We start from the raw sequence: 25,487 nt of genomic DNA, 5'->3' as shown, positions 1-25,487 counted from the left end.
ATTACAATTTTTTTTTTTAAACTTGAACTTTTCAAGGTTCCATGTACCATGAAATAATGGCAAGAAATCAAAACATTCGCCAAATTGACACAACTGAAATGAATACAATCTGAATCAAAATTCGAAAGTGATCAAGAGATTGTGAATAAGAACAGAATCAAATCTAACTGATAGCTTGTGAAATGGAACTGAATCAAAATAAATCGAAAGCTTGTAAATTGGAATTGAACCAAATCTTTAAATCTATATCAATACTCAGCCCAAATACTGACAGTTTGGACAATCAGAAACCAAACATTAGTCTTCAAATCCATCTTGCATATTCCCTCAAACATTTTACTGACAGACAAAGTCAAATGTTGCCCTCTAACAAGGACATGGACTGTGCCAACAGCTCTATGTGCAGTGTCAAAAAACAAACCTTAGAGGCCAACCTCAAGTGTCTGAGCCTGTGCTTTGATGCATTCTAAATAACTTGTTTAATTTCTATTTATTTCTCTGGCAAAAGCATCTAAAACAGAACATACTGTTGGCATGTACGTTTGAGGTCTTGTTGAAAGACCTCAGACATGCTTGCACAACTACTTATTTTAACTAGTCAATGGGTCAATGTTTACCTTATGCAAATGACTCACGCAGTGCAGCATCAGCAGTCTTTGCTGTTTCTGGCAAGTTCTACGCAGAGTTGATGGAGAGTGTGACTGGAGATAATGTTGTGCAGCTGAGATGAAGAGGGTGAGAAACCAAAATGTGCAAAAGGCTTAGCCTGTATGTGAACACAAATGAATTGAAGCCATCCAGATGTACACAGCACCAGCGTGGTTCACTTATAATGTGCTTTGTAAATGCAAATAGCTTCATGTTCACTTACTCTAGGGTGAGTAAATAGTGATAAAATTTCATTACTGGGTTAACCATTCCTTTAATATCACTAGATTTTACCAGTCATTGTTTAAGAATGCAAACAATTGTATGTCGATACATATAAAACGGAATGCAAATACTTCTGAGCACATGATGAGCATCCTTTACCTTTCTAACATCTAAGCAGATAAATAAAGAGATTATTTAGCTTTATTGTGTGCTCTAGATGTCATCTGAAATGCTGTTGTGAGTGGGGTCCATTCAAAAGTTGAACTTGGAACTCTCACAAGAACACGGAGAGGAAGCGACCTGGGAACTGTGTTGTTATAGGACCAGGGTGTATTCATTAGTGGGATCAGCTGTACATAAACAACAATTAATACACGGAGAAGGTATGGTTGTGAATCCACTGCCCCATTGAAGATCATTGCTTTCTGGTGGGCTTTGTTATTGAGCCAAAGTGATCTGTTGGCAAAATAGGTCAATGTGTGAAAACATGTCATGAAGGAACCCTGTCCCCAAATCAATATGTGTCATTCTATTTATGGTAAAAGGGTCACAAGGAGGAGCTGTTATAGCTGTATGGGGAGGGAGCGACATCACCTTACGAGCTTCAGTGTCAGTTGGCACTTATTTTAGGTCTCCTCAAGCCTTTTTTCCACTGAGATCGAAAAATCTCCTTTTGATCGTGCCAAATTCCAAAGTGTCAAAGTCAACCATGTCCCATGCCGTTCAAGCCCAGTCAATGATTTATTATGCTCACTGTCGTTTACTACTTACATCTAATTCTTGCTATTGATAATCATGGATGATTGAGAGAAAATTGCTGAAATTTTTCCAAAAGTATTATGTACACCTCTTCACTGCAAGCTAGGGCTGGTAGATAAATTGATAACGATAATTATCACGATATAATTTTTCTCGATAAAACGAGAACAAGAGGTCAATAAATGTTCGATATCATGTTTAAGCGGCAAAAGCGGAACAAAGCAGCGCTTACTAGAGCAGATGCGTTCGATTGGTCTCGGTCACGTGACCATTAAACAGTGTTGTGAGATCCAGTGAGAAGCACTTGAATTCAGCGAAGAGTACAAATGCCTCTGTGATTTAAACTACTTTAAAGTCAGATGAAACAGCTCTGACATTGACAGAAAGGAGAAACGCTGTGTGCAATGATACAGTCAGAAGGCTTTTCAATCTACATATCGCCATTACTGTACTAACTGGACCATGGTACTGTGGCAGAAATGTGGGATATTCAAATAGAATTTTATTATATTATTAATGCAGACATGTATTAAATGTATTAAAGGAGTAATGGAAAATAATTACAGTATTTTTTTGTGAATAGGCTATAGCATTTGTGCATTTATACTAAATGTAACCTATTTAAGCTACGGTTTTTCATACAAATACCATAGAAACAATATAGTTACATTTTACCATGGTAGTGAGTTGCTACAGTATGTGCGTGGTTTTAACTGTGGTTATCATGATCTAAATGTATGCTACTATGGAGGACCAATTAACCATTGGTCTTCCATAGTAATTACACATAGCAACTCATTTGAATAAAACACAAACAGTCAGAATATTTACATTTTACCATATTAAAATTAGGTCTTTTTTTTTTTTTTTTACAGATGTTACATCTGCATCCTAACTCAAGCAACTGCTGTCAACTCAAGCTACTGTCAAATGTGCATTTATAAGAGACAAAACATTTATTAATAAAAAATTATTAATATTGGAGCCTGCACTGCAAACTGTGCTGAAGATACGTGCCATCAAAGTCAGGCAACACAAACCCGTTTCATGACTTGAAACAATATCACCCGTTAACATGCAGAAACCAAAAAAATATTTTTTTCTACTGACTGAGATATTTATTTTAAGGAAAAATGACTGGAAAAGTGTAAAGAATTCAAAAACGTGAAGTGTTTGTCATGTTCTGACAATAAAGAGTACTTTAAAAACAATTAGCCTAATGGTCTGGTTTCTACAACTTTCACTTATGAGCAAAAATCTGCCTTTAAACTTGAAAGAAAAAAATATTTGATAGATAGATAGATAGATAGATAGATAGATAGATAGATAGATAGATAGATAGATAGATAGATAGATAGATAGATAGATAGATAGATAGATAGATAGATAGATAGATAGATAGATTTTTTTGGGCCATATAGCCCAGCCCTACTGCAAGCTTATTCAAAGTTGTAAAGAAGACTACAAACACATCAGCCAGTTTCAACAAGGCCAGAATGAAGGGCACACAGCATGACTCTTTGATCACTAGGAGCTGTTCAATAATGCTAATGTGTTGTACAGGACCCAGCAAAACCATTCATCATCATACAGCTCTATTAGACAGGACAGCAATACAAAGCCCAGATTGCCCCCACTACTGGCCTGTTCCAGTAAATATAAGCATATAAATATAAGCAAAGAACAGCATGTATGCAGATGAAAAGACACACATAAATTAAATAAATATATTATTAATTAAGAAATTAATACTTCAGGCCAGCAAGGATCCATTAAATTGATTAATAGACATTTATAATGTTGCAAAAGATTTCTATTTCGAATAAATTCTTCTTTTTTTTTTTTACTTTCTAGTCATGAAAGAATCCTGCATGAATGCATCACGATAATAAGAAATGTTTCTTGAGGACCAAATCAGTATATAAGAATTCTTTCTGAAGCATCATGTGCACTAAAGACTGAAGTAATAGCTGCTGAAAATTCATAAATTACATTTTAAAATGTATAATATATGTATAAAACAGTTATTTTATATTGTAATATTATTTCACAATATTACTGTTTTACTGAATTTTCGGATCAAATAAATGCAGGCTTGGTCAGCATCAGAGACTTCTTTCAGTCTCACCAACCCCAAACTTATATATATTCTGTCAGTGGCAGTCTGAGAAAGCAGTCTGCGTGCAGCAAGGCCTACGTCTCAGTACTGTGAAAAGAGAAATGTGGTCTTACAGGCATATTTATCATTGTTGGTTAGTCTCGACTAAAGCTATGAGTTTTTTTTCCTTTTTTCTGCTTTCCCTTTGGTTTCACCAAAAAGCTTTTATGATAGCCCTATTTTCATACTTAGCTTGCAAAATGCCAGAGGGACAAAGAGAGTCATTAATAACAGGCTCTAATCCATTCCTGCCGGTCCTCCGATCCTAAAGCCGGCCTACTCGTCTGAAGCAGGGCTGCCAGTTTGGTGAGCCACTGTGGTGCCACCACACAGTCTGCTGGCACCAGCTTGAGAAAAGTGAGCCGCCTTGAGAACTAGCATGTACAGGCGCCTCCTCGCCCTGCCCAAACCTCCCCACATACCACTACAGTGCCAGTAGCCTTGATTTGATAACACTGGACTAAAACAGACTATGCATATAGTATACGTATATGGTCATAAGCATGCATGGATTCACAGTACAGTATCATACTGAATAGCTCACTTCCTGCTGATAAGATCTGGTCCACAATGTAGTTTATTTACATTTACATAGAACGAGACCATCTGAAAGTGACTAACCATATATATATATATATATATATATATATATATATATATATATACACACAATGCTATTATAATTTTTTTTTTAACGTTTAATTTAAAAACATAATATTGAGTGGACTAATACCAAAAATAATAATTTAAAAAAATAATAATTTGCTTTTACTTTCAGAAGCAATATGCATGTGACAGTCAATGAAAAGACTGTGGCTGTGCCTCTGAGGACTGAGACTAGAGATACAGAAACCAAAATGTTTCTATCTTGGTGAATGAACATGTGCACAACTTTCTCACCACAATCCACATTTATTTTAGAATGTATATGAATGTATTTTCCTTTGAATGAATCCAGGTTTCTTTGAAACTCAAAGTACAAAATGTTTCATATTGCATCAACAGAATTACGGTCTTCCGCAGCGGACTCTTAAGCAATGCGGTACCTGTTGGACGTTTTCAAGCCAGCATCACCATCATGTGGCCCCCTTATAGGATTCCTGTCCCATATTCTGCAGCTCTCCAAGCACCTCAGTATCCACAAGGCCACTATTCATAATTGGAGATCGTCCAGGCCTCACTTACCACCCCACATTCTATTCCATCATTAGAAACCGGGTATTATCGTATTAGTCTTGGAATGTTCCTTTTCATGAGAACAGAGTTAACCATCCTCTGTTCCACATGCAAGGAGATATACTGTAGCCTACTGTGTATTCAAATTCAGTCTGGTCGAAATATAAAAGATTTTAACGCTGAAGAAAAGCCAGTGAATCACTGAGTCATCGGTTTTCTCCATGATGTCCGGCACGTATGCTTTGAGTTGCCAAATGTACTAAGTCTGCAAGCAAGCCAAGAAATTAAATTCAGTGTGTGCTCAAAATCTGTGGAGAGATTGAAAATCCAAACATAAAAAAGAAAAGAAACAGAGAGAAAAATATATTAATGATTAGCTGCATTTATTTATGAGCAGTGTGTTTGTTTTAACATTACTCTGGAAGGGAACTGAAAGCGGGATTACCTATTTAATTCTAGTTTACTAGGCACACAAGGCTATTCATTATGTACACTGCTGCAGAAGAATGCACTCCAGAGACATGCTGCATGGACCACACAGCTCTGCATTTCATTTGGTCTATACACAACACATGTATTCATTATTGCTTATTCTTTTTTGGCTCAAACATTAGCCTATTAGCGTCTCAAGTAAATCCGTCTGAAAGTATAGGACTGAAACAATGTTTTAAACTACAGTACACCACTTGAAAGGCCTTCTTAAGTGCAAAACAGCAAAAATAACACAGCATGAGGCAAAGCTCGACGTCTATAATGGCGACAGAGTTTCTGTGATTAAACAAGTACTCTTCAAGAGGACACTGTCTAAGTGTGCCAAATAAAACCACAGACAAGTGAGAAACAAATCATTGCTCAGGACGGGATGAATTTGGTGTCCGCAGAATGTTGAACTTGGCAAGGATTCGCTCAGACTGAGGCCTGTATTAGTTGTTGTATATTTACTTTAGCCCTTCTAAAATTGAGTCCAAAGAAGACTCACTTCATATATAGATTTATATATCTTCAAGCAAACAGCAGGTGAGTATGTGATGGTATCCTCTAGATGAACTCCATTTCCTAAACAAAAATTTAGAACAGCGGTGGTGAGAAGATATCCATCTCCCAGTGTGAGGCTCTAGATGTTCACAGAGTCTAAGAATAGCTCATTAGATTGTGTAATTTGCATTGCAGTGCTTGGGGCAATCAAAATGTTTAATTCTTAGGCTTGTATAAATTTGGCTGGAATTTGAACAGCAATTGGTTTTTAATTATTGATCATCAACTTCAAACGTGCTACAATTGTGCTTGCTTACGACACTGAAGACATCATAGACATCAAACCTGGCACATTTTAAAAATGCACAAAGAGGAGTTATCAGAATGTCAAAGCAACTAAAATGTATGCTGATCACTGACTGTCAAGCTCAAATGCAATATAAATTAATGTATAAAAAAAACACCTTGGTCGTGTTTTATCTAACCGTAATTGGAGCCTACTCAAAAAACAGATGCAAAAAAAGTACGACATGAAAAATTATTTAAAAAAAAAATGTTATGTGATATGCAAAATTATGTTTTAGGTTATAAAACATTTCTGATTGCAGTAAGAATCTTGACATTCTTCAAATCAAACATTCACAAATAGTGTTAAGTCCTAAAACTAAAAAAAGAAAGTCCTCTCTACCTGTGGTGCATTTCACAGGTGAGTGATAGTGTAAGGTGCATACTAATGATCAGGGAATAATCTGACAGTAATCTGATTAAGCTAAACTTTTCTGAGGAGGACTTTAGGTGAATCTGCTCAATTTCAAACTGAAAAGCCGTAAGAAAACATGCAGTTCAGCACAGACAAATCCAAAAACTAGACTGTCTTAACTGTCTTAATTCGTTCTCAGTGTTATCAAACAAAGCTCTGTAGAGGTGCTGGCTCATCAAACAAACAATCCCAACAAACAATTCAACGATATGAATTCTACTACTGACAAACATTTGTTTCTCTATTATCATTCATGCTATTTGGCAGCAATAGTTCAGCTCTATTCAACTCGAAGTCAACTAACACACTGTTCAAATTTTGGCCTTTTACTTTTTGATCCCTTGATCCCAAAGCTTTTACACTGCACTTTAGGCAACAAAATATTGAAAGGTTAGGAAAATAGCTCTTTTGAGACCTGCACTGTCGGAAGAGCTAACAGCTGATATTAGCACAGTACGTCAGCCCAACTGTGAGGCATCCATTACCGATGATCCATTCAAGGGGTGAACACATGCTCTTATCTTCTGCCCTTCACCCACTTTCTTGTTTAATCTTTAATCACCATGAGAGAGGGGACGGGAGACATCATGTAGGGAGACCTTTTGTCAGCAACGGTTTCTTATTTTAGAATCCATTACTACTCTGCAAATCTATCCCCATGAAGGAAAGAGGCACTCCTTGAAAGACACGTGGCTTTAAGCACAACTGTAAGTATCAAGCATTGTTGTGAGAATCGCCCAATGACGAATCGTATTTCACCAGAGAAAAAAATCGAATAAAAATAAATATACATATATATGTTATTTTAACCACCGCTAAGAATTAAAACCAAAAAAATATATATATATATATTAAAATGAAAGAATGCAACCTTTTAAAGTTCTCTTGAGCCACATGTGGAGCGCATCAAACTGAAGTAAAACCTTAGAGAACCTAGTGTAACAAGATCGCCTAATTGATCTTTGTAAGGTCATATGACAGATCAGGAAACGACACACTTTGTAGCCTATATCCTTCAGAGCATAGCTGGGGGTCAACAGAGTGCGAACAACTGGAATCCTGCAGCAAAGAAAGACGCAGCGTGACACAGATTGCAGCGCTGGCCTCACATCGGCATGAGAGCCATCTATCAAAATCTCCAGAAAAAGGCTTGAAGTGTAACAAATTCCTAACCCTGCACTAACCTCAAATGTCACTCAAGGTTAAAGAATTGCAATTCATATTGGCTTGCATGTCAATTGAATTCATCCATCACCAGTTGCTGTCGTAGTGGCACAACAGCTGTACTGCTATTTGATCCTGATTTCTTCCCCAGAATCGAATGGTATTTGTGACAAAACATGCCCCGCTTTCTGTAACCCCTTGTTCGTTATTTGCCAGCGGTTAGCACAGACTTGTAGCTCTTCAGAAGACACATGCCCTGTTTCTTTTCTTTCAACCCGTGACAAACTGATACTGCATCCTGTCTAGGCCTTTCAGTGGTCAGAGCATGAATCAAAACAGATGAAAGAGATCTCTGGCGTTTGTGAGAGGTCCCATGTATGATTGGAAAAAAACATCCATGGCTTCTGAAGGAGACCAAGCCCCTAACCTCTTTTCCACCTCGGCATAGTTGTGCTAGAAGAAACCGTTCCATCAGCATAGACCTCTTAACCCTTCGATTTTCATCTCTGAAAACTCATAAGGTGTCCTGAAAGAAAGACAGGCGTGAGAAATCCCTCAAATGATCAGAGATGCCACAGAATAGTGATTACAGCCTCTGAGGATCATGGGACTCCAACAACGAGAATCCCAGTGGACATGTGAGCTAATGACTGGCTGCTCGGAGATGCATGTGGAACAAGTTAACACATCATGCTCCCTGAGCTCTGGGCCGTTCCCAGTCGTTTCAGTTTGGCGTTATCACTTACAAGGGAGTGATGAATGTGCTGAGAGAAAAATGACGAGTGTTCCTCAAAGGAGTAAGTGTGGGTGGGTGAGTGGGGAGATATCTTTAGCTTTCAGAAAAGTTACATTTATTCTGCTTCAGATGAAAGAAAAAAAAAGAGGAAAAAAAAACACCTGGAAGAGCTGAAATCTCCATTACGGCTAGTCAACATGAAATAAAAGTGTATCACTACTCCCCTGGGTCTCGGTAGGTGGGTAGACAGCTCCTATGGTACTTGTGATCCTAATCCTTGGCTAGCGTAGAGGAATCTTTATTTTCTGGCCATGCAAGCGACGAGTCTAAGGACTCGACTTGTTGGCTTTACCGTGTGTCTGCTGTCACCAAGAGCACTTTGAGCTCTTTGTCACACTCCCACTCCCAGTGTTGGGCTCTAGAGTGAACAACTCAGTATGAGAGGGTTTAATTTCACTGCTTAACGTTCTTTACTTTCCCAATTAGAGTCCAGACTGGAGGGTTGGCAAGAGCAGAGTAGTTAGGAGCTCAGCCATAAAAGCGTGCCATGGGTCAGATGTGGATTGAAGCTGTCTGAAAATTGCTGCTAAAAAGGCCGTATTGTACATACTCAATAGGTGAGGAATAAGGCCGAAAAGAAAGTCGAGAGGTTTGCATTACATTGCGGCCATGCTATTCTGAAATGTATGTGTCCATCAGCAGTAGATAATGCAGAAAATTGCTTGATGAAGTGTTGAGGGGAGGCTGTGGTAAGAGGCCACTTCAGTGAAACAGCACTACAATGAACCATGAACATGGGATTATATGAATGCTTGTGACTGAATACTTTATTGGGACAGATTGAGCATTAGAGCAGTGTCTAATATTGATTTTCATCTATTGTTCAAAGCTTCAGCACATTAATTGAATTATGGTTTAGATTTCATATATAATTTCAAAAAGAGCTAGAAAAGCTCATTCAACAACCCAATGGGTCAAGCAATCACAATTGCAGCATCTATAGCAAATACTCAGTTGCACCTGAAACATATGCACCATAATCAACAGAACATTTTACAATAAAGTTCAACTTTTTTTGCAATACTTTTACAGCATTTACTAATCATGGTTAATTTTAATTTCTTTATATACTAATAAATATTAACATTTCAAGTGGTATAAATAAAAAAGTATAGTGTATATATATATATATATATATATATATATTAATATTGATATAATTTGTTTTCAAAACTTCAAGGAACAAAATCCCAAACATGGTCTCCTACCTGCAAAGCCCTTCATTTAAACATGGAGGGTTGAAAGATGATGCTGGGACAATTGTTTGTTTAGCTTCATGAACCCCTGGGATTTCAGGCTGACCATAAGCATTACAGTGCCCCGTGTTTGCTGTTAGCCAATTAGAGCTATCATTAAAAGCAGATGCTCCATGGGAAATAAAGGGAGTCATAGTGGTGCCTGTGGATCATGATGACTTCTTCGCTAAAGCCTTGTCCATGTGGAAGGTAGCCAGCACCAGGAATCTAGAGGGACACACTGTTCTTTACTCCTTTCCTCAACCTCTATATCATCAGGACATGGTTTGTCTTCAGCTTTTTTTATTCTACGGTATTGAGAATTACTGTAAGATTACATCAAACCTCAGCCTTAATCTTCTGTCTATGAATGTGCCACCACTCCACTGTCTCCTACTAATTCAAGCCCCAAACTGTGGTGGGAAACAAAAGTTAAGATGCAAATTATTCATAGCATTATTATTTACGTTTTGTCCTCCTCAAGTGTCGTCTGTTGTAGCATTTTAGTATCAACAGCTTTAAGAGATTTCCCATTTATAAATGTCTAAAATTTAGATGCCATAAATGAAACACTCGTGTAGAAAGACACATATTTCTCCATATGGGAAACTGCTGTATCTATCGTTGCAGAGCCATAAATAAACTCTTGTGGATCTGGATCACACAACCACATTCCTGAAGAACAGACGAGTAATGCTTACCACTGTAAAACCTGCTCGCTCTCTTTCATCAGACTCAAGTTCATGAGAACTTCTCAACAGGTGGAAGGTCTGCACTCAATCAGCTTTGCCAAAGCAAGCACTTTGTCTTTCATCGACAATGCTATGTAGCTTAAAATACCTTCACCAAGAAGTCCCCCAGTGCCGTTGCATTTGTTTGTTCATTTGATGTTCTTGCCTAATGGGTATTAGTCGAAGTAGACTGCAAAAAATACTACTTTCAATTAGCATTTTTTTTCAGTTTTCCAGGTACATTTTTTAACTACTGAAAAAGGTGTCACTGCAGTAAGACAAAAATAAATTTATATTAAAGATATATTCTCTGAAATCAAGTCTTAATATCAGTATTAATATGCAGTGTTGCTTCTCAAGTGAATTTATTTTGTTTTAAAGTAATTTTTAGATATTTTAACAGGAAAACAAGTAAAAAAAACGATTTTTTTGTTGTTTTTTGCAATGTACATTCAACACGCTCTCTACAGTTAGTTTTATATTCCCATAGTTTGCACTTCTAAACCCATTTTCCATAGACTGTGTGATCAGATTACAATTTGGAAAAAATATGAGCACTGATTGTGGACCTAGAGCCCCTAACCATGAACATGTCTCCTATTATGTCCTTCTGAGTACTCTGCTACCATTTCAAATGAACACGTTCTCCGAACAAGACCCTGTGCATCTCCAGTGGGTCCACGTCTAACGCAGCTCTAAACGAAATCAGATCTGCCTTTATAAAGGGCATTTCTGTTAAAGGAACCTGGCTTGCTTCATTAACTTACAGCGCCTCCCTGGGAGGAAATTTAATATTGTTAGTAAAACGATCTCAAATTTCTGACAAGAAGCCAATGCCATCACAAGCAAAAGTAAATTGGTATGTTGTCAATATTTTGACAGACGTCATGTCGAAGAATCATTATCTGTTGAAAGTGCTGGAGAAGACTTAATTGAAACATGCATAATTATGCGCTTGTTTGTAGCGAGGTGTCTGCATAAAGTGTTAGTGGAGTTGTGAAAGTTGCTGTGAGACAGATCTTTCATCTGCAGATCTTATGACCTCTTGGAACCAAGAACGTAAGTGGATACCACGGCATCCCGGCGAAAACATCTTTCACAAATCAATTCATTACGCCCAACTCTCAGCAGTTAAAAGCCCTTCTTTCTTGCATCAACCCATCCCCCGACCACTGACCACAGTCCTGACATTGTCTCACGCAGCGGTATCAGCTTTCCCCTGCCAGAGAGATAAATAGCTCAATGAATTAAAGGCAGACCTTGATCAAAACCGCTTATGTACAATACAGTCAACCACCATCAATAAACTATTTTCAAAATAAATCTATCTACTTATCTATCTATCTATCTATCTATCTATACATATATATCTGTCTGTCTAATTCAGTAACATTTTACAATAAGGTTTAACTTTGCATGCAATACTTTTACAATTTATTAATAATGGTTAATGATAAGTTCTATATGTACTAATAAATTATACGATTTATTGCTATTATTGTTAATATGTATAATATTTAAGAAAATAAATAAATGCATATAAAAAATTATCCACCCATCCATTCAACCATCCTAAAGTTGAGAAAATAATTAGCTCTATTCCTTTCAAATGTATCTAGCCATTTTCACACCCTCAAAACACATCTAGGCAGTGCTAATCATCAAATGCTCCATCATAGTTTTCTCTAGCCTTAAGAGTGCTGATCCAAGGTCAGTTCTAGCGCCTCATTAACATTTACCTCATGGGATTAGAGAAATTTCATGACATTAGCACTCTCTCACTTGCAATCAGGCCCTGCTGTCAAAAAAATATTATGAAATATTCCTCAATGAATTAATATTCACAAATGCTTTATGAATATAAGCTAAATGCTCAGTGATTAGGATCTGTTAGGAGTAACAGTCTTTCAGCAAAACACTGACAGTGTTATGTGAAAGGCTTTAACAAGTACCTTTTTATAGCTTGCTTGATTTGACTTTGAGCCTCTCCATTTGTCTTTCACAATTGTATGTTTTTTAAACCCAGGTGTTTATAGGGATACCTCAATTCCAAGCAGACTCTTGAAATATTAAAATCGATAGCATGCAGTAAAGTACATGACGATCAAAAACAACCAAATGTGTATAATTATGTCAGCTCTTCAATTTAAAGTAGACTGCTAGACGATTTATCGGCAGGTGCTCCTGTGCAAGGATTGTGACCGTACTCATTAACTGTCATTGAATGCATATCGGCAGAGCGCCGCCCTGCTAGCGCCTGCAATGAGCGGCTATCATCACAGCTCATCCTGGACTAGACAGGGAGCCGGGGTGGTAATTACAGCCAGGCTCATGAAGAGGCTGAGCGAGTATGTGTGTGTCTGTCTGTACGAGTGGGTGCGAGAGGGAGGGGGGGGGGGGTCTGAAACACAGGTGGGCGTTTTATTGTGTCGTCTGTGTCAGCGTGGAGCCTGTCTGAAGGCTGTCGTTGCCGTGGGAACAGGGCCCGCCGTCGGGCGAAACGAGAGCTCCCACTGTAGAGCGAGTTGAATTACAGGTGAGGTAGGCTGAAGGAGAGGAGCACTGGGGTTTGGATAAGAAACGATCAATACGCTCACACGCTGTGAAAGGGCCAGCTTACATTGATGCTGCACAGGGATACTGTGAAAGGGGGAAAAAACAGCCACACTACCCACATCAACATGTTTGAGTTGCCTGGGATATCACAGTGAAACCACAACATCAACAGCGGGCCATTTCTAGAGCTTCAGCTTGGTAGGAAACACATGCTGTAGCTTGTAGGTCATTTAAAAAAAAAAAAAATTACAATACAAACATCTAAAAATCCTTAAAATATGATTAATTTAACAAAGCAAAATTGCACAGATTAAAAGACCCAGTCACACCAAGAAAGATAATTATAAAGATGACTATAACGATTACTATGTTAGCATCCACACCAACACACAATTTCGTTTTGTTTATTATAAGCAAGGGCTGTTGTTATGTTGTCTGCCTCTTTAAATGCTCGAGCTCTTTAAAACGGATGGATTCTGATTGGCTGTCAATGTTTTAATCATTCATCAGCTGGAAAAAATTATTATTGTTATTGTTGTGGTGTAGTGTGCTATTCTTTTACATTTAGAAATATTTTTAAAACTATATCTTTATCATTATAGTTATCGTTGACTTCTTTTCACAGAATTTATCTTACATTATAAAATTCTAATAATTGCAATTTTTTTATTATTTATAATTATAATAATAGTTTAAAAATAATAGCATTTGCTATGGCAAAAAGCCAGTATTTTGTTACTTATGCTTAAAACAAAAATGTTGACAATGGGGTGTTGCCAAAATATACTTTCTGAGAACAAGCCTTAAAATATACTGCAATTTTGTTTTAAGCAAATGTATAATATTTTAAGGATGCATGTTTTTTGCAGCATATGAGACTACAAGAAAAATGTGCTGAAAAGACGACAGATAACCAGAACACACAGACAAGCAAACAAATACTTTTTAGGGTCAGTTGCAGCTGTGACCAAAAAATGAAAAGAGTTTTGTGCAACATGACAAGACCACTACACATTAGCAGAAAAGCATGCTTACCTCTGCAAACAGTTCCATTCTCCACAGCCTCGTGCCCTGCTTTACACATACAGCGGCCAATAGGGACCATCCACTCTCCATCTCCATTACAGTACAGTTTAATGGGAACGTCGACCTCCTCGGCATTAGGCACGCACACTCCCCTCGCCGCCACCAGTGAGGTGCTCTCTGCTCCCGAAAGCGTCTCCTGAAATATCGCTCCGTTGCGGATGGTGCGAGGGCACTTCCGGTAGAACACTCGCACGGCGATAAGCGACATGCACCCGCCGTAGTCCTGGAAGGCTAGGTAGAAACCGTTACGGGAGACGGGGCCGAAACTGCGAACCTCTGTGTTAATCTTCATCACGCGTCCGCCCAGGTCTACTTGCGAGAAGCTCTCATCGGCCGCAATGGTATCCACCTTGATCCAAGGGTTCTCCATCCATGGGGGAAAGACTTTGGTGGCCGTGTCGGAGTCTGATTCATAGTAGTAGAGGTTGAACGTTTCCTTGCAGGAACCAGGGACTCTTGGGATGCTGCTGCAGTCTCGTACTGAGAACTTCATCTCCACGTGAATGCGTTGAGCACCTCTTCGGCGGATGTACTTGGTGCGCACCCAGTTATTTTGGTTGGCGACGAAGACATTACACACCTGATAGGTACGAATGGTGTTCATATTCTCATCATAGCCACTCACTTCTTCCCACTACAAAGAAAATGAGAAAGCAAAGGTTTACAGATTTGATTTACATCCAAGTTTGTTTGTTTTAACCTCTAGACAAGGAGAAATGGGACGGGAATGGGAAAAATGCTTTATTTACTACCATGGTTACATTTTAGCCGTATACATTTATTTGTATGAATTATTAAATATGTGCTCATGTGACAAAAATGGCAGATTAAGAACCGGCTACAGGTAATACAAATAGTCAATCCCTTCTCATAGATCTAGCTAGATTTAAAAAATGATCTGACAGCAGAAACTATCATGTTATAGACACATTTGTATCTCTGCATCAAATATCTGGAGGGCTTTACGAGCACCTGAACCGTTTTCAGCAGCTTTCCCCATATGCACAGGCCAGATTACTGAGCACAGGAGGAATGAGGTGGGAAAGAGGGCAACATTCTCCTGCTAGACTGCCAACAGGCCCTGGCACTAGGCATAGAGAGGACTGGCACTAGGCATAGAGAGGACTGGCATTGGCTTGGGTTTCCTGTAGACCCCCACATTGCAGTGCCAAGCGATTCTGGTCTCTATTTATTTTTGTCTCTCTCACTCACTCTCAATTTCTTGCACTGTATAAAAATATGTACTATTAATATAGCTCAGACGGAGACAAAGAAAAGGTGATACACTTTGATGTTTACACAATTATCTATTTTTTGCTTAATGGAGCCAGCATTAGCATTATTAAACTCTTTCCCTCACAACAAGAAAACAACCGAGTATAGTTTATTAAAATTAAACAAACATGCTGACTCAACAGCAAAACTAACACAATTATTTATTTATTTTAATTAAAGGGAGTGTATTAAAGGGATAGTTTATCCAAAAGTTCTTACTCATGGTAAGGATAAAAAAAAAAAACCTCGAAATATCTTATTTTACAAAAAAGAAAAAGTCATACAGGTGACATGAAAGTGAGTCAATTATCACAGATTTTTTTTTTTTGTAACCTATCCCTTTAATTAGAGACGAGACAAGAAAGAAAAAAGAAAAGAAAAGAGAAATGAAACGAAACGAACATAACCGAAAAGAAAAGACATTTACCTTCAGTTGACCTACTGATCATTAGTGTAACAACTCGCATAAACACATAAAAAAAAAATCCATCCCGTTGAACATTACAAACCTAAGATAATCAAATTATACGGAAAGCATTTGATAGAGTGAAAGAGACTTCTTGTAAAATTTACAAGTATATATTGCGCAGACTAAAGCATGAAGGGAACACGCACCAGGGACTTCACTGCTCGGCCTAAAGTGACTCCAGATGACTCCATTGTGGTTTTCAGCCAACTTGCCTGCAATCAAGCCACAGGCTTACCAGGCACAGAAGTGTTGACCTAGTCCAAGAGGGAAAGCCCTTTTCTTCACCTTAAAAAACACTTTCGCACCACGGCCTCAAAGCCCAGCAAGCGATCACCCAAACCCTCCCCAAATCACCCTCCCCTTGAGTGTTATACTCTTCACTTAACAGCTGACATAATTTCCCAAATTAGTTGCTGCTTAACAAGGATTTTGACAGAGTTTTGACAGACTGGGGGAGAAAGTCAAGCCTGTCCAAAACCTCCATTCTATCAAATGATCTTGGACTAATTAAAACAGCATTCTTTCCTTGCAGCTTTTGTTCTTTGTTCCCATGTCCCTGTTATTCGGCTGAGATGAACTGAAGTGATTCTGGATAGGATTGTGGTCATTAACACTTGCACTTGTGTGTGTGTGTGTGTGTGTGTGTGTGTGTGTGTGTGTGTGTGTGTGTGTGTGTGTGTGTGTGTGTGTGTCTGTGTAAAATTAAGTTTTCCATCACTTCAGCTCAGTCCTTTCAAGCAGCCAGATGTGTTTTGGGTCACTGGCAGCCATTGACCTTGCCACCTTTCTTAAGGATGACACATTCTTCCATGAACCAGAAAGGGGTGAGAATGAAGGGTAGTTAAACAAGAGAAGACAGGGTGTAGCATCCTCTTGTTTGTAGTCTGTCACTCTGACTAATCAAATTAGAAAGAATTTATATAAAAGCAATGTTGCTAATGAGAGACTGAGTAAGCGCGTACCACATGATGGTCCAAACAAACGGCCTTTAAATGGAAAGCCTCCCTTTGTGCTGTCTCGGCTTCCCTGCCACTCTTTCATCAGAGGCAAAGAGGAGAACCAAATGAGACATAATAAGAGCCAAGCGATCAAGCACTGAGTGTGAAATTAGAAGAAACATCTTCATTTCCATAGGTTTTCTCCTGGACTTTCAGTGGGAGTGTGGCTAAAGGGAGACCATGTGTTTTAAGAGGGATTCATTAAATATGTTTTTTCTTTTTTTTTTTGGCAGGAAAAGTAAATAATATAAGCAGTCTTTTTAACCTTTATTGTTAAAAAACTAAATACAAATGAATATTTTATATATTTTAACAAATAAATACAATTATTGATTTTAATAAGTTAAAATAAATAAATGTATCGATTAAAATTATTGATTTAATTAGTTAAAAATATATATATTTTTAATAATAAAATAATTCATTAAAATCAGTATTTTTTTATTTATATTGTGTGTGCTGAATAATATTTTAAATACTACTCTTTAAAAAAAAATAGTCAATAGTTATTAAATGTGAAATATAAACTAAACAATTTAAGTTATGGACTTAACAGAGAGAGTCATGCTTACTAAATCTATTTATAATCTATCATATACTGGTTCCTCCTGAATCTATGGGTATTATACCGCTCTCACAAGTGTGTCAGGGCCTTTATCAACAAGTGTTAAGACCCACAAGAAGAGACTGGCTGCCCTCTGGTTAAGAGGTCAGAGTCTTACATAGTTCAGCAGTGGCGCACCACTGGCTTGTGTTCCTATATACTGGCACCAATATACAATTATGCCGCCATTAGGTCTAAGGGCTCTAGCTATGCTTTGAGGGTCACAGGCAAATTATTACAGAGACTGCTAGGGCAGAACCCAGAGATTCAGTCCACTGAATGAGAACACAACCTGGTATTTATAGGCCTCACATGGTCCTGATCTGGTCTTTCAATCATGACAAGACATACTAATTGTATTCTGTGTTCTTCTCTTAATCTACTGTCCTATAATAGTTCAACTAGACGTTGCAGGCTGTGTTATATTAAGCCAAGCATCACTATATCTCATTAGTTAAGGTTAAGGATTTGAACAATCAAAGATATCTATCATACGACATTTTGTATTCACAAAGTTTGCTTTTCTAGTTAAAAATTACAGTTATACTGTACAAATTAATTTGAATTCTACTTCATTACATTTAAATTTAAATTCAGGAATTACATTTTAATTTAAAGTGCGTTCTCAATTTAATTCTGAATGGTACACAACCCTACTAAATAATGAACAGTGACATACATTATCCCATAACATTTGTGCTAAACCTGCTAAAAAAAATCTTTCAGAACACTAACAACATCACAACATCCAGGTAAGAACCAATAGCATGAGCATTTATTAAATTAAAACAGTTCTGTCTTGCTGTTTTTGGATGCAAAAATGTGTCCTCAGTGAACATCCTTAATAATGATGATAACACTTTGGCAAACAGAATGTTTTAGCTATATGACTAATCTTGTGTAAACAGTGTCTTCGGCATAGAAAAGTATCTAATTTCAATAAATCATGCACAATTTTTTTTTTTTGGACAATTGAACTGAATTAAACTTGTAACTTGCACTGGGAAAAGGAGCTCTGTGATAAATGGCACACTGTTCTTGTGGACAGAAGTTTAGAAACGATAACTCCCCAGCCACCCAAGACGAAGGAAAGTTCACAGCCGAGCTGTGATCTATAAGTCTCCCAGACAGAGGCTCTCCCGGCTAGAGCGGAGCCGCACGCTTGTGCTGAATTATGAAAAAGTCTCGCTCCAGGGGATGCAGAAGTTGGCCGCGATCAAACTTCTGTGTTATATTAATTGTTCCACTATGACACGGCTCTGAACTTTTATTTGGACTTCTGCATCTTTTACAAATAAACTGTCAGAACCTTATGAAGTTTACATGAAGCCAGCAATTAAAGCTCTCCCAGGGCTGTCATTTGTATTCAAGCATTTGTAAAGTCGAAAGCTGAAATATGCTGACTCCACATCTCAATGCAAACCGCTCTTTGGACTCAAAGAAATACATCGTAAATCTGCATAAATAAATCATTCACGCAGAGGGACGAAAGGGAGCATGTATGACAGCTCCTGAGGGAAAGTTTCCCAATTTGCCATTGTGGGAAATCTGACAGATAGAGTCACATTGAGACATTTGTCCTGAGGGGACGTGTGGGACAAATGACATCCGGATATTTCAGCTGAAGTGCAGTGGGATTACAACCCTAAGCGAGATACTGAACTCCCCACCATTAGAAAGATTGACAGAGGGACAGAAAGTGATTGAAAAAAATGAGGCGACCTACAAACTGAGCCGTCTTTGGCAGTCAGCTTCAATTACCTCCATCCACTGGTAATGCACAACATGTGAAGTAAGACAAACAAGCTTCCTATTGCTTCTTTAACCCTTGTGTCTATCTATATCCATATGGATCATGTTTACATAACTCATACGAATCAAGGACATGACAAAAGAGTTATGCTGGGGAAGGGCGGCTTGTTTCAATCTTGACATGTGACCACACAGAGATTTGATTCCCTGATGGTGGGACTCTAAAATAATACAATAGTTTTAGACCGATCCACATTGGAACTGATTTCAGGACATTTCTTGAACCAAATTATTTAAGGCGGTTCTGATAGGTTTGTGTTGGTTGAAACATCTGTTTCTTGATGACTTAATCTAGCTCTTGTCATGCTAATCAGAAATACTTAAACTACATAGTATGGTGACACAAAATAAAACGTGGCGCTTTTCTAAGCGGGTAAAAAGGATACACTGTTAGAAAAATCTGTAGAAATTACAGTATTACTGGCAGCTACTTGCCAGTAACTTACTGTAGATTTAAATTTATGTTATTTATGGCAACAATTTGTTCAAAATTAAATGAACATTAAACATTAACAAGTCTTTATCTTTACAGAATAAAACTAAAATAACAGCCTCATGCAAAGCATTCTGGGAACCAAAATCTGAAGGAAAAAAACAGAAAAAGGTTGATGAAGATTTCTGGTTCCCAGAATGCTTTGCATTAGATTGTTATTTTATAATTTGATTCTGTAAAGACAAAGACTTGTTAATGTTTAATGTTCATTTAACTTTGAACAAACTGTTGCCAGTAAATAACATAAATTTAAATCTACAGTAAGTTACTGGCAAACAGCTGCATAACTACAGCAAATTTTTTACAGTGTAGCTATAATGTATGGCGGAATAGCACTTGGGATCACTTCGACTCGGCGCAGTAAAAAGTCACGTTGGTTCTAATGACAGAAGTGAGAGGGAGAGGGGGAGAGGATTTTTCAGGAGTTACTGCGCCGAGTCGAAGTGCTCCCAAGTGCTATTCCGCCATAGATTATAGTTATCCTTTTTACCCGCTTAGAAAAGCGCCACGTTTTATTTTGTGTCACCATACTTGGTCGTGTTACTACTCGTGTAACTGTATTTAAATAGGGAAAACGTGGAGGTGTTTGGTCGCTTCTAACTTCATCTCTGTTTGGATCCTAATGAATGAACTGGGCTAAGCTAAGTGCTATCAAAGTGTCGCCGTGAGCCAGAGCGATTGAGTGCACGCACTGAGACGAGAGAGGTATGTATCAACTCGTCTTAGTTAAGGGAATAACATAGTTTAATATGAAAAAAAACGGTGGAGTGTTCCTTCAAGAGAAGATAAAGGGTTGTTCCAGAACTGTATGACTTTCTTCTGTGGAATACAAAATTAGATTTCATTGTATGGAGAAGAAGAATTGTTTTTTTTTTCTAAATATCTGTCGTCTTTCACAAAAGGCAAAATCATACAGGGTTGAAATAATATTAGGGTAAGTAAATGATGACAATTTCCATTTTCAGGTAAAATGTCCCACATTTGTGAGCAATGCATCAAATTTCATTTCATTGTTCATTATTCCTCGCAAAACAGACAGAAGCAGTTCATGAGCAAGCAAATAAAGTCACAGATGATTAATGACAGTGTTAGATCTGGACCTTGAGGCAGTCAAGTGAGGGCCACACTATCACACTGATTAGTTACACAAATGTACTAGCTTATTTTCATGTTCTGCATCAGTAGGCAATGAGTCTAGATGCATGACCAATACTGAGTTTGAACATGTTTGCATTTACACACATTTGTAATGTCTCCTGCAACGCTGTTCACTAACTAAGCCGGTAATGACTTAATTTACAGCCTCATGAGGATGTGTGCAGACTGCACACACCATTGCTGTTATAAATTAAAAATAAGTCATCCTTAAATAAAATGTTTTACATTACATAAAATGCTCCCAGAGAGGCATAAGAGAAAATTGTCTTTTTACGTGATAAAACAACCATTTATAAAGTGCCCTTGGAAAAGCTGAAAAAACGTTAAGCTTTTTGTTGATTTAAATTGTGAGGTTAACAGAATTAATTAAAAGGTTCACATAGTGCCGCTTACTGACATTTTCTCTACCACTTACTTTGTTTGTTTTTAGAGTGAACACTGTTATCATAAAGAAAGTGTCTGATTCTGTGTAGCTGCTCAAATCAGGGGTTGCCACTTTACAGTTATATAGATGGCCAAAAATCTAACAGACCAAATTTAAAGCCAGCAAATTCCACCTTTGATTTCAATAAGTCTTTAAATTATTAAAAGACATCTGAAATTATAACATAGGATTTTAAAAAGCTGATGTGCAGGCCCAAACACGTAACTATACAGACATGTGGAGTAATAACTACAGTCAAAAATAATAACAGAAAGCACATGAAGTATGTGCTCCTCACACCTGGCTGTGATAAAGGGTTACCATAAATCTTTCTTTAATGTAGGTGTTAACTTCCATAATTACACTGTTCAATACAGTATATTCCACCTGCACAAACCATCAAGGGGTTTAGAATAAATTCAGGACACAAATGTGAATGTATGAATGAAAGAATGAATGAGTGAATGAACAAACCACATCTGGATTTCGGCAACGGGGGTTTGTTTTGCAAAGCTATTCAGTGGCATGTAGGCCAACTGTTGATGGAGTGCTCTATATTTTGACTGACACTGATACTTTAGTTAAGCCCACAAGGCTCTGCAGGGGTGTAAGACAATAACTTAAAGCCTTTCTCTCTATAAGGTTTACAGAATCCCACCTGTTTAATGCTGCTGCGGGGAACCGCCATTTGTGAATTTAGTCAAAGTGTGCTATGTCTTGCTAGAGACTATTCTCTATATCTTGTTTCTTTTAAGAAAATGTATATGATCTTTGAAAATACGTGGTGTCAGACAGCAGAATAACCAAAAAATGAATCTGAGGGAAAGTTGGAACAATCACTAGCATTCCTTGCTGAAGAATCAATTTCCTCTGAGACGCTGGGGTCATTTTGGATATCTATTCTATATTTTCTGAATGTGTCAGAACAGCAAATAAGTTTTGCATCTGAACTATGCGATATTTAATTTCACACGTTATATCACGACATCCCCTCTTGTCTGTGTAGCTATTAGATGTGGTATTGAAATGCTCTGTTAATTCTTCAGAGTTGTACAAATGAAAAAGATGTGATGACGCAAAGCATGTGTAATTCCGTTTCTTTTGTTACAGAGGAAAAGGAGAGGTGAATCTTATTCGGTGCAGATTGAATCCAGAGCCTCAGACCCGAAGACACCAGCACTTTGTTCTTTAATATTGATTGCTCCAATCAGTACAGGGGAAAAAAGCTGCGTGCCCTAAGGTTCGAAGAGAAGATGGTGAGCAAAATGATTTCTAAAGAACTTTGAAGTTGCTCAGCCACATTGTCAGAATTCTATCCTCTTTTCTTCCTCCATTTTTTTAGTCTCTCTGTCTCTCTCAGTCTTCCATTTTTATTTTACTGCTTCCAGACGCATGGAATGGTATAATTTAAACCATCCCCCCAAACAGACACAGAAGCATAAATAATTGAATAAAATAGGGAGTGTTTTTTTTTAGAAATACACCAGCAAATTACTCAGGAATATATTTTTCTTCCCCCGATCTGTTCGGAAGAACATAGATCTTGGTGTGGGGGAGGAGACGATGAATTGCTCCTGACCAGTGGGCGCTGAGCAGGCATGAGCCTACATGGATGAAACCTAGTCTTAGTGGCACTATATGGTAAGGATTCACATCCAGTTTCTGTCATAATCATCAGAGTAGTATGATTAATTGATCATTTCATGTAACCTCAGTAAACTGTGTGCAATAAAAAGACTAACTGAATTAGAAAAAGAAATCTGATAATATATAGACACATTAAGAGAACTTACACTATTGTCACTTGTCCCCGACAACGGATATACTGTCCAGCCAAGCTCTGCGGTTGCTGTGGTGGAATCCATCAACATTTCTGTGGAAGTAGGAGGAAACATAAAAAGGTTACACATCCAGGTCATGCTTTGTACAATGTTCAATGTCTGTTCATTGAACAGATATCACTCACAGAATCTAGCAATCTTTCATTTATCTTCAATAAACAGAGTGAGGGAAATTGCTAATGTTGTCTCAATTAACTCCAAGAGGTTCTTAAATTACAAATAAAACCAGAAAAAACAGACTCTGACGTTAACACCCAATATAGAGCTGAATCGCTTTTTATCCCCAGTCTTTGCTTAAGGAAATGCCTATGAATATTTCATATATTTCCATGCATTAACATCATTCTTTATCCAGACATTTATAGAGGCTTGTGATACCACTTAAGCAACTGCTCCATAAAATACTATCAACACGTTTGACACGAATCAGCCTTAAATCTGTTTCGATATTACAGCTGTCTCCAGTAGTAAAGATGAAAAATGCTGTAAAATCAAGAAGGGGGCAGGAAATAGTGGGTTCTGCTTCCCTGCTATTTGATTCAGCCAAGATATTTTACAGACAACAGCACACTATCAGGCTCCACCACTGCAGAGGTTACATGGGTACAGGATGTAGGTAAGCAGTTGGACAACGATGAGATAACCACCAGAGACATTTTAATAATGACATGGCAGCGTACTGATACTGAGAAAGGCTAATCTTTTACAGACCTTATAATGCCTTTGCAGGCAAATGTGCATAAATATCCAAAACATGCATATTGTATCATTCTAGCCATATAAATTTGTGTTCAGATTGACTTCTCTTATCACAGTACTAGGGATGTCACTAGGGCTGAACGATTTTGGAAAATAATCTAATTGCGATTTTTTTTTACCAATATTGTGATTGCGATTTAATATGCGATTACTTTTTAAGTTCTTTATCTTCTGTATTATTCGACAAAGACAAGCAATAAATCATTGTATAGTAGGGATGGGAATCTTTAGGCACCTCATGATCTACTTTTTTTCTTAATTAATCTTATTAATAACACTTAAAATCTTTATTTAATTACATGTGTAATTATACGTATTTTTAAAAATAATTATAAGAATTTTAAATAGGCTATATAAACTAATATAGCTTCAAAATATAAAAGCTAGTAAATAACAAAGAGAAAAAAAAAAATATATATATATATATAGCCTATATTACAAGCAATAAACAAAGAGTGCTTTCAGTATTTAAAAGTAGGCTGTCTAAACATTTTCCATTCAAGTGCTGTGAGTGATTTTCTCTCGCGTGTCACGTGACCAGAGTGTAATCGTTGCGATATTATCGCAAATGCAATTAATCGTTCAGCCCTACTAACGATTATTTTGGTAATTGTGTAAAAAGGGTTAAAACTTCATTTTGAAATCGTGATGAACAGTTCGCATATTTAGAATATTATTGATGTATTCTCCTGGGTTGGCGTAGGTTTATAAATGATTTACATTAAAATCTGATGAAATGGCGCACATCGCGTTCCCAGATGAACGTTATAAGCAACTCAAACTCACAGCATATGCAGAGATGGAGTTTGAGATGCTCCACACATGTAAATGATAAAAGTTTTTACAGCATTTACTGTGAACGGAGCCACTCTGAGATGCACGTAAACTACACACATGTAAATAAAGTAGATATATTAAACCCGCGGGGCATATATTTATTTAATTGAATCGCAGTCTTTCTCAGTAAATTGCAATCGAGGATTTTTTTAAATGGAGTACTCGAATTTAATTGAGGAATTAAGGAATTAAGTCCTTCACAGTACACAGTTTGGGTCACCATTTATATGTGTACATGATTTGAAACCACTTGAAAATACAATTTTCATGCCAAACAAGACAAGTGAATTTTAATTTGGTTTGCACATACTGCGTGCTAATATGAAAGCTAATTTAAAATATAGCCTATTGTAGTTGAGTTTTTCAAATATTGTGACTAAAATATAATTCTGCTGCCTCCTAATATCCTAATATTTTGGGGGATTAAAATGTGTAAACTATGCTCGCCGTTGCTTTATCCACACATTTGAAAATATAAATCTAATAATGCTGACAGCAAAAAAAAAGTAAAAAAAAAAAAAATCACTAAACAGGTGTAGCACTGCCTC

At 37.4% G+C, this 25,487-nt stretch overlaps 1 protein-coding gene across 3 annotated transcripts in view; it reads right to left on the bottom strand.

Moving 5' to 3' along the window:
• Nucleotides 1–25,487, bottom strand: part of ephb2b (eph receptor B2b) — a 160,618-nt gene that overhangs the window by 56,572 nt on the left and 78,559 nt on the right. For all 3 annotated transcript variants that reach the window (XM_084396160.1, XM_084396158.1, XM_084396159.1), the window contains 2 exons: nucleotides 23,296–23,375; nucleotides 14,219–14,903 (listed from right to left, as the gene is read on the bottom strand). In XM_084396160.1, coding sequence (XP_084252286.1) covers nucleotides 14,219–14,903; nucleotides 23,296–23,373 — 763 coding nt within the window. In that variant the 5' untranslated portion in view covers nucleotides 23,374–23,375. The remainder of the gene's footprint in view (nucleotides 1–14,218; nucleotides 14,904–23,295; nucleotides 23,376–25,487) is intronic.

The sequence above is a fragment of the Rutilus rutilus genome, assembly GCF_951802725.1.
Source record: "Rutilus rutilus genome assembly, chromosome: 22".
Lineage (NCBI taxonomy): Eukaryota > Metazoa > Chordata > Actinopteri > Cypriniformes > Leuciscidae > Rutilus > Rutilus rutilus.
This window is presented reverse-complemented; position numbering and strand designations above follow the sequence as displayed.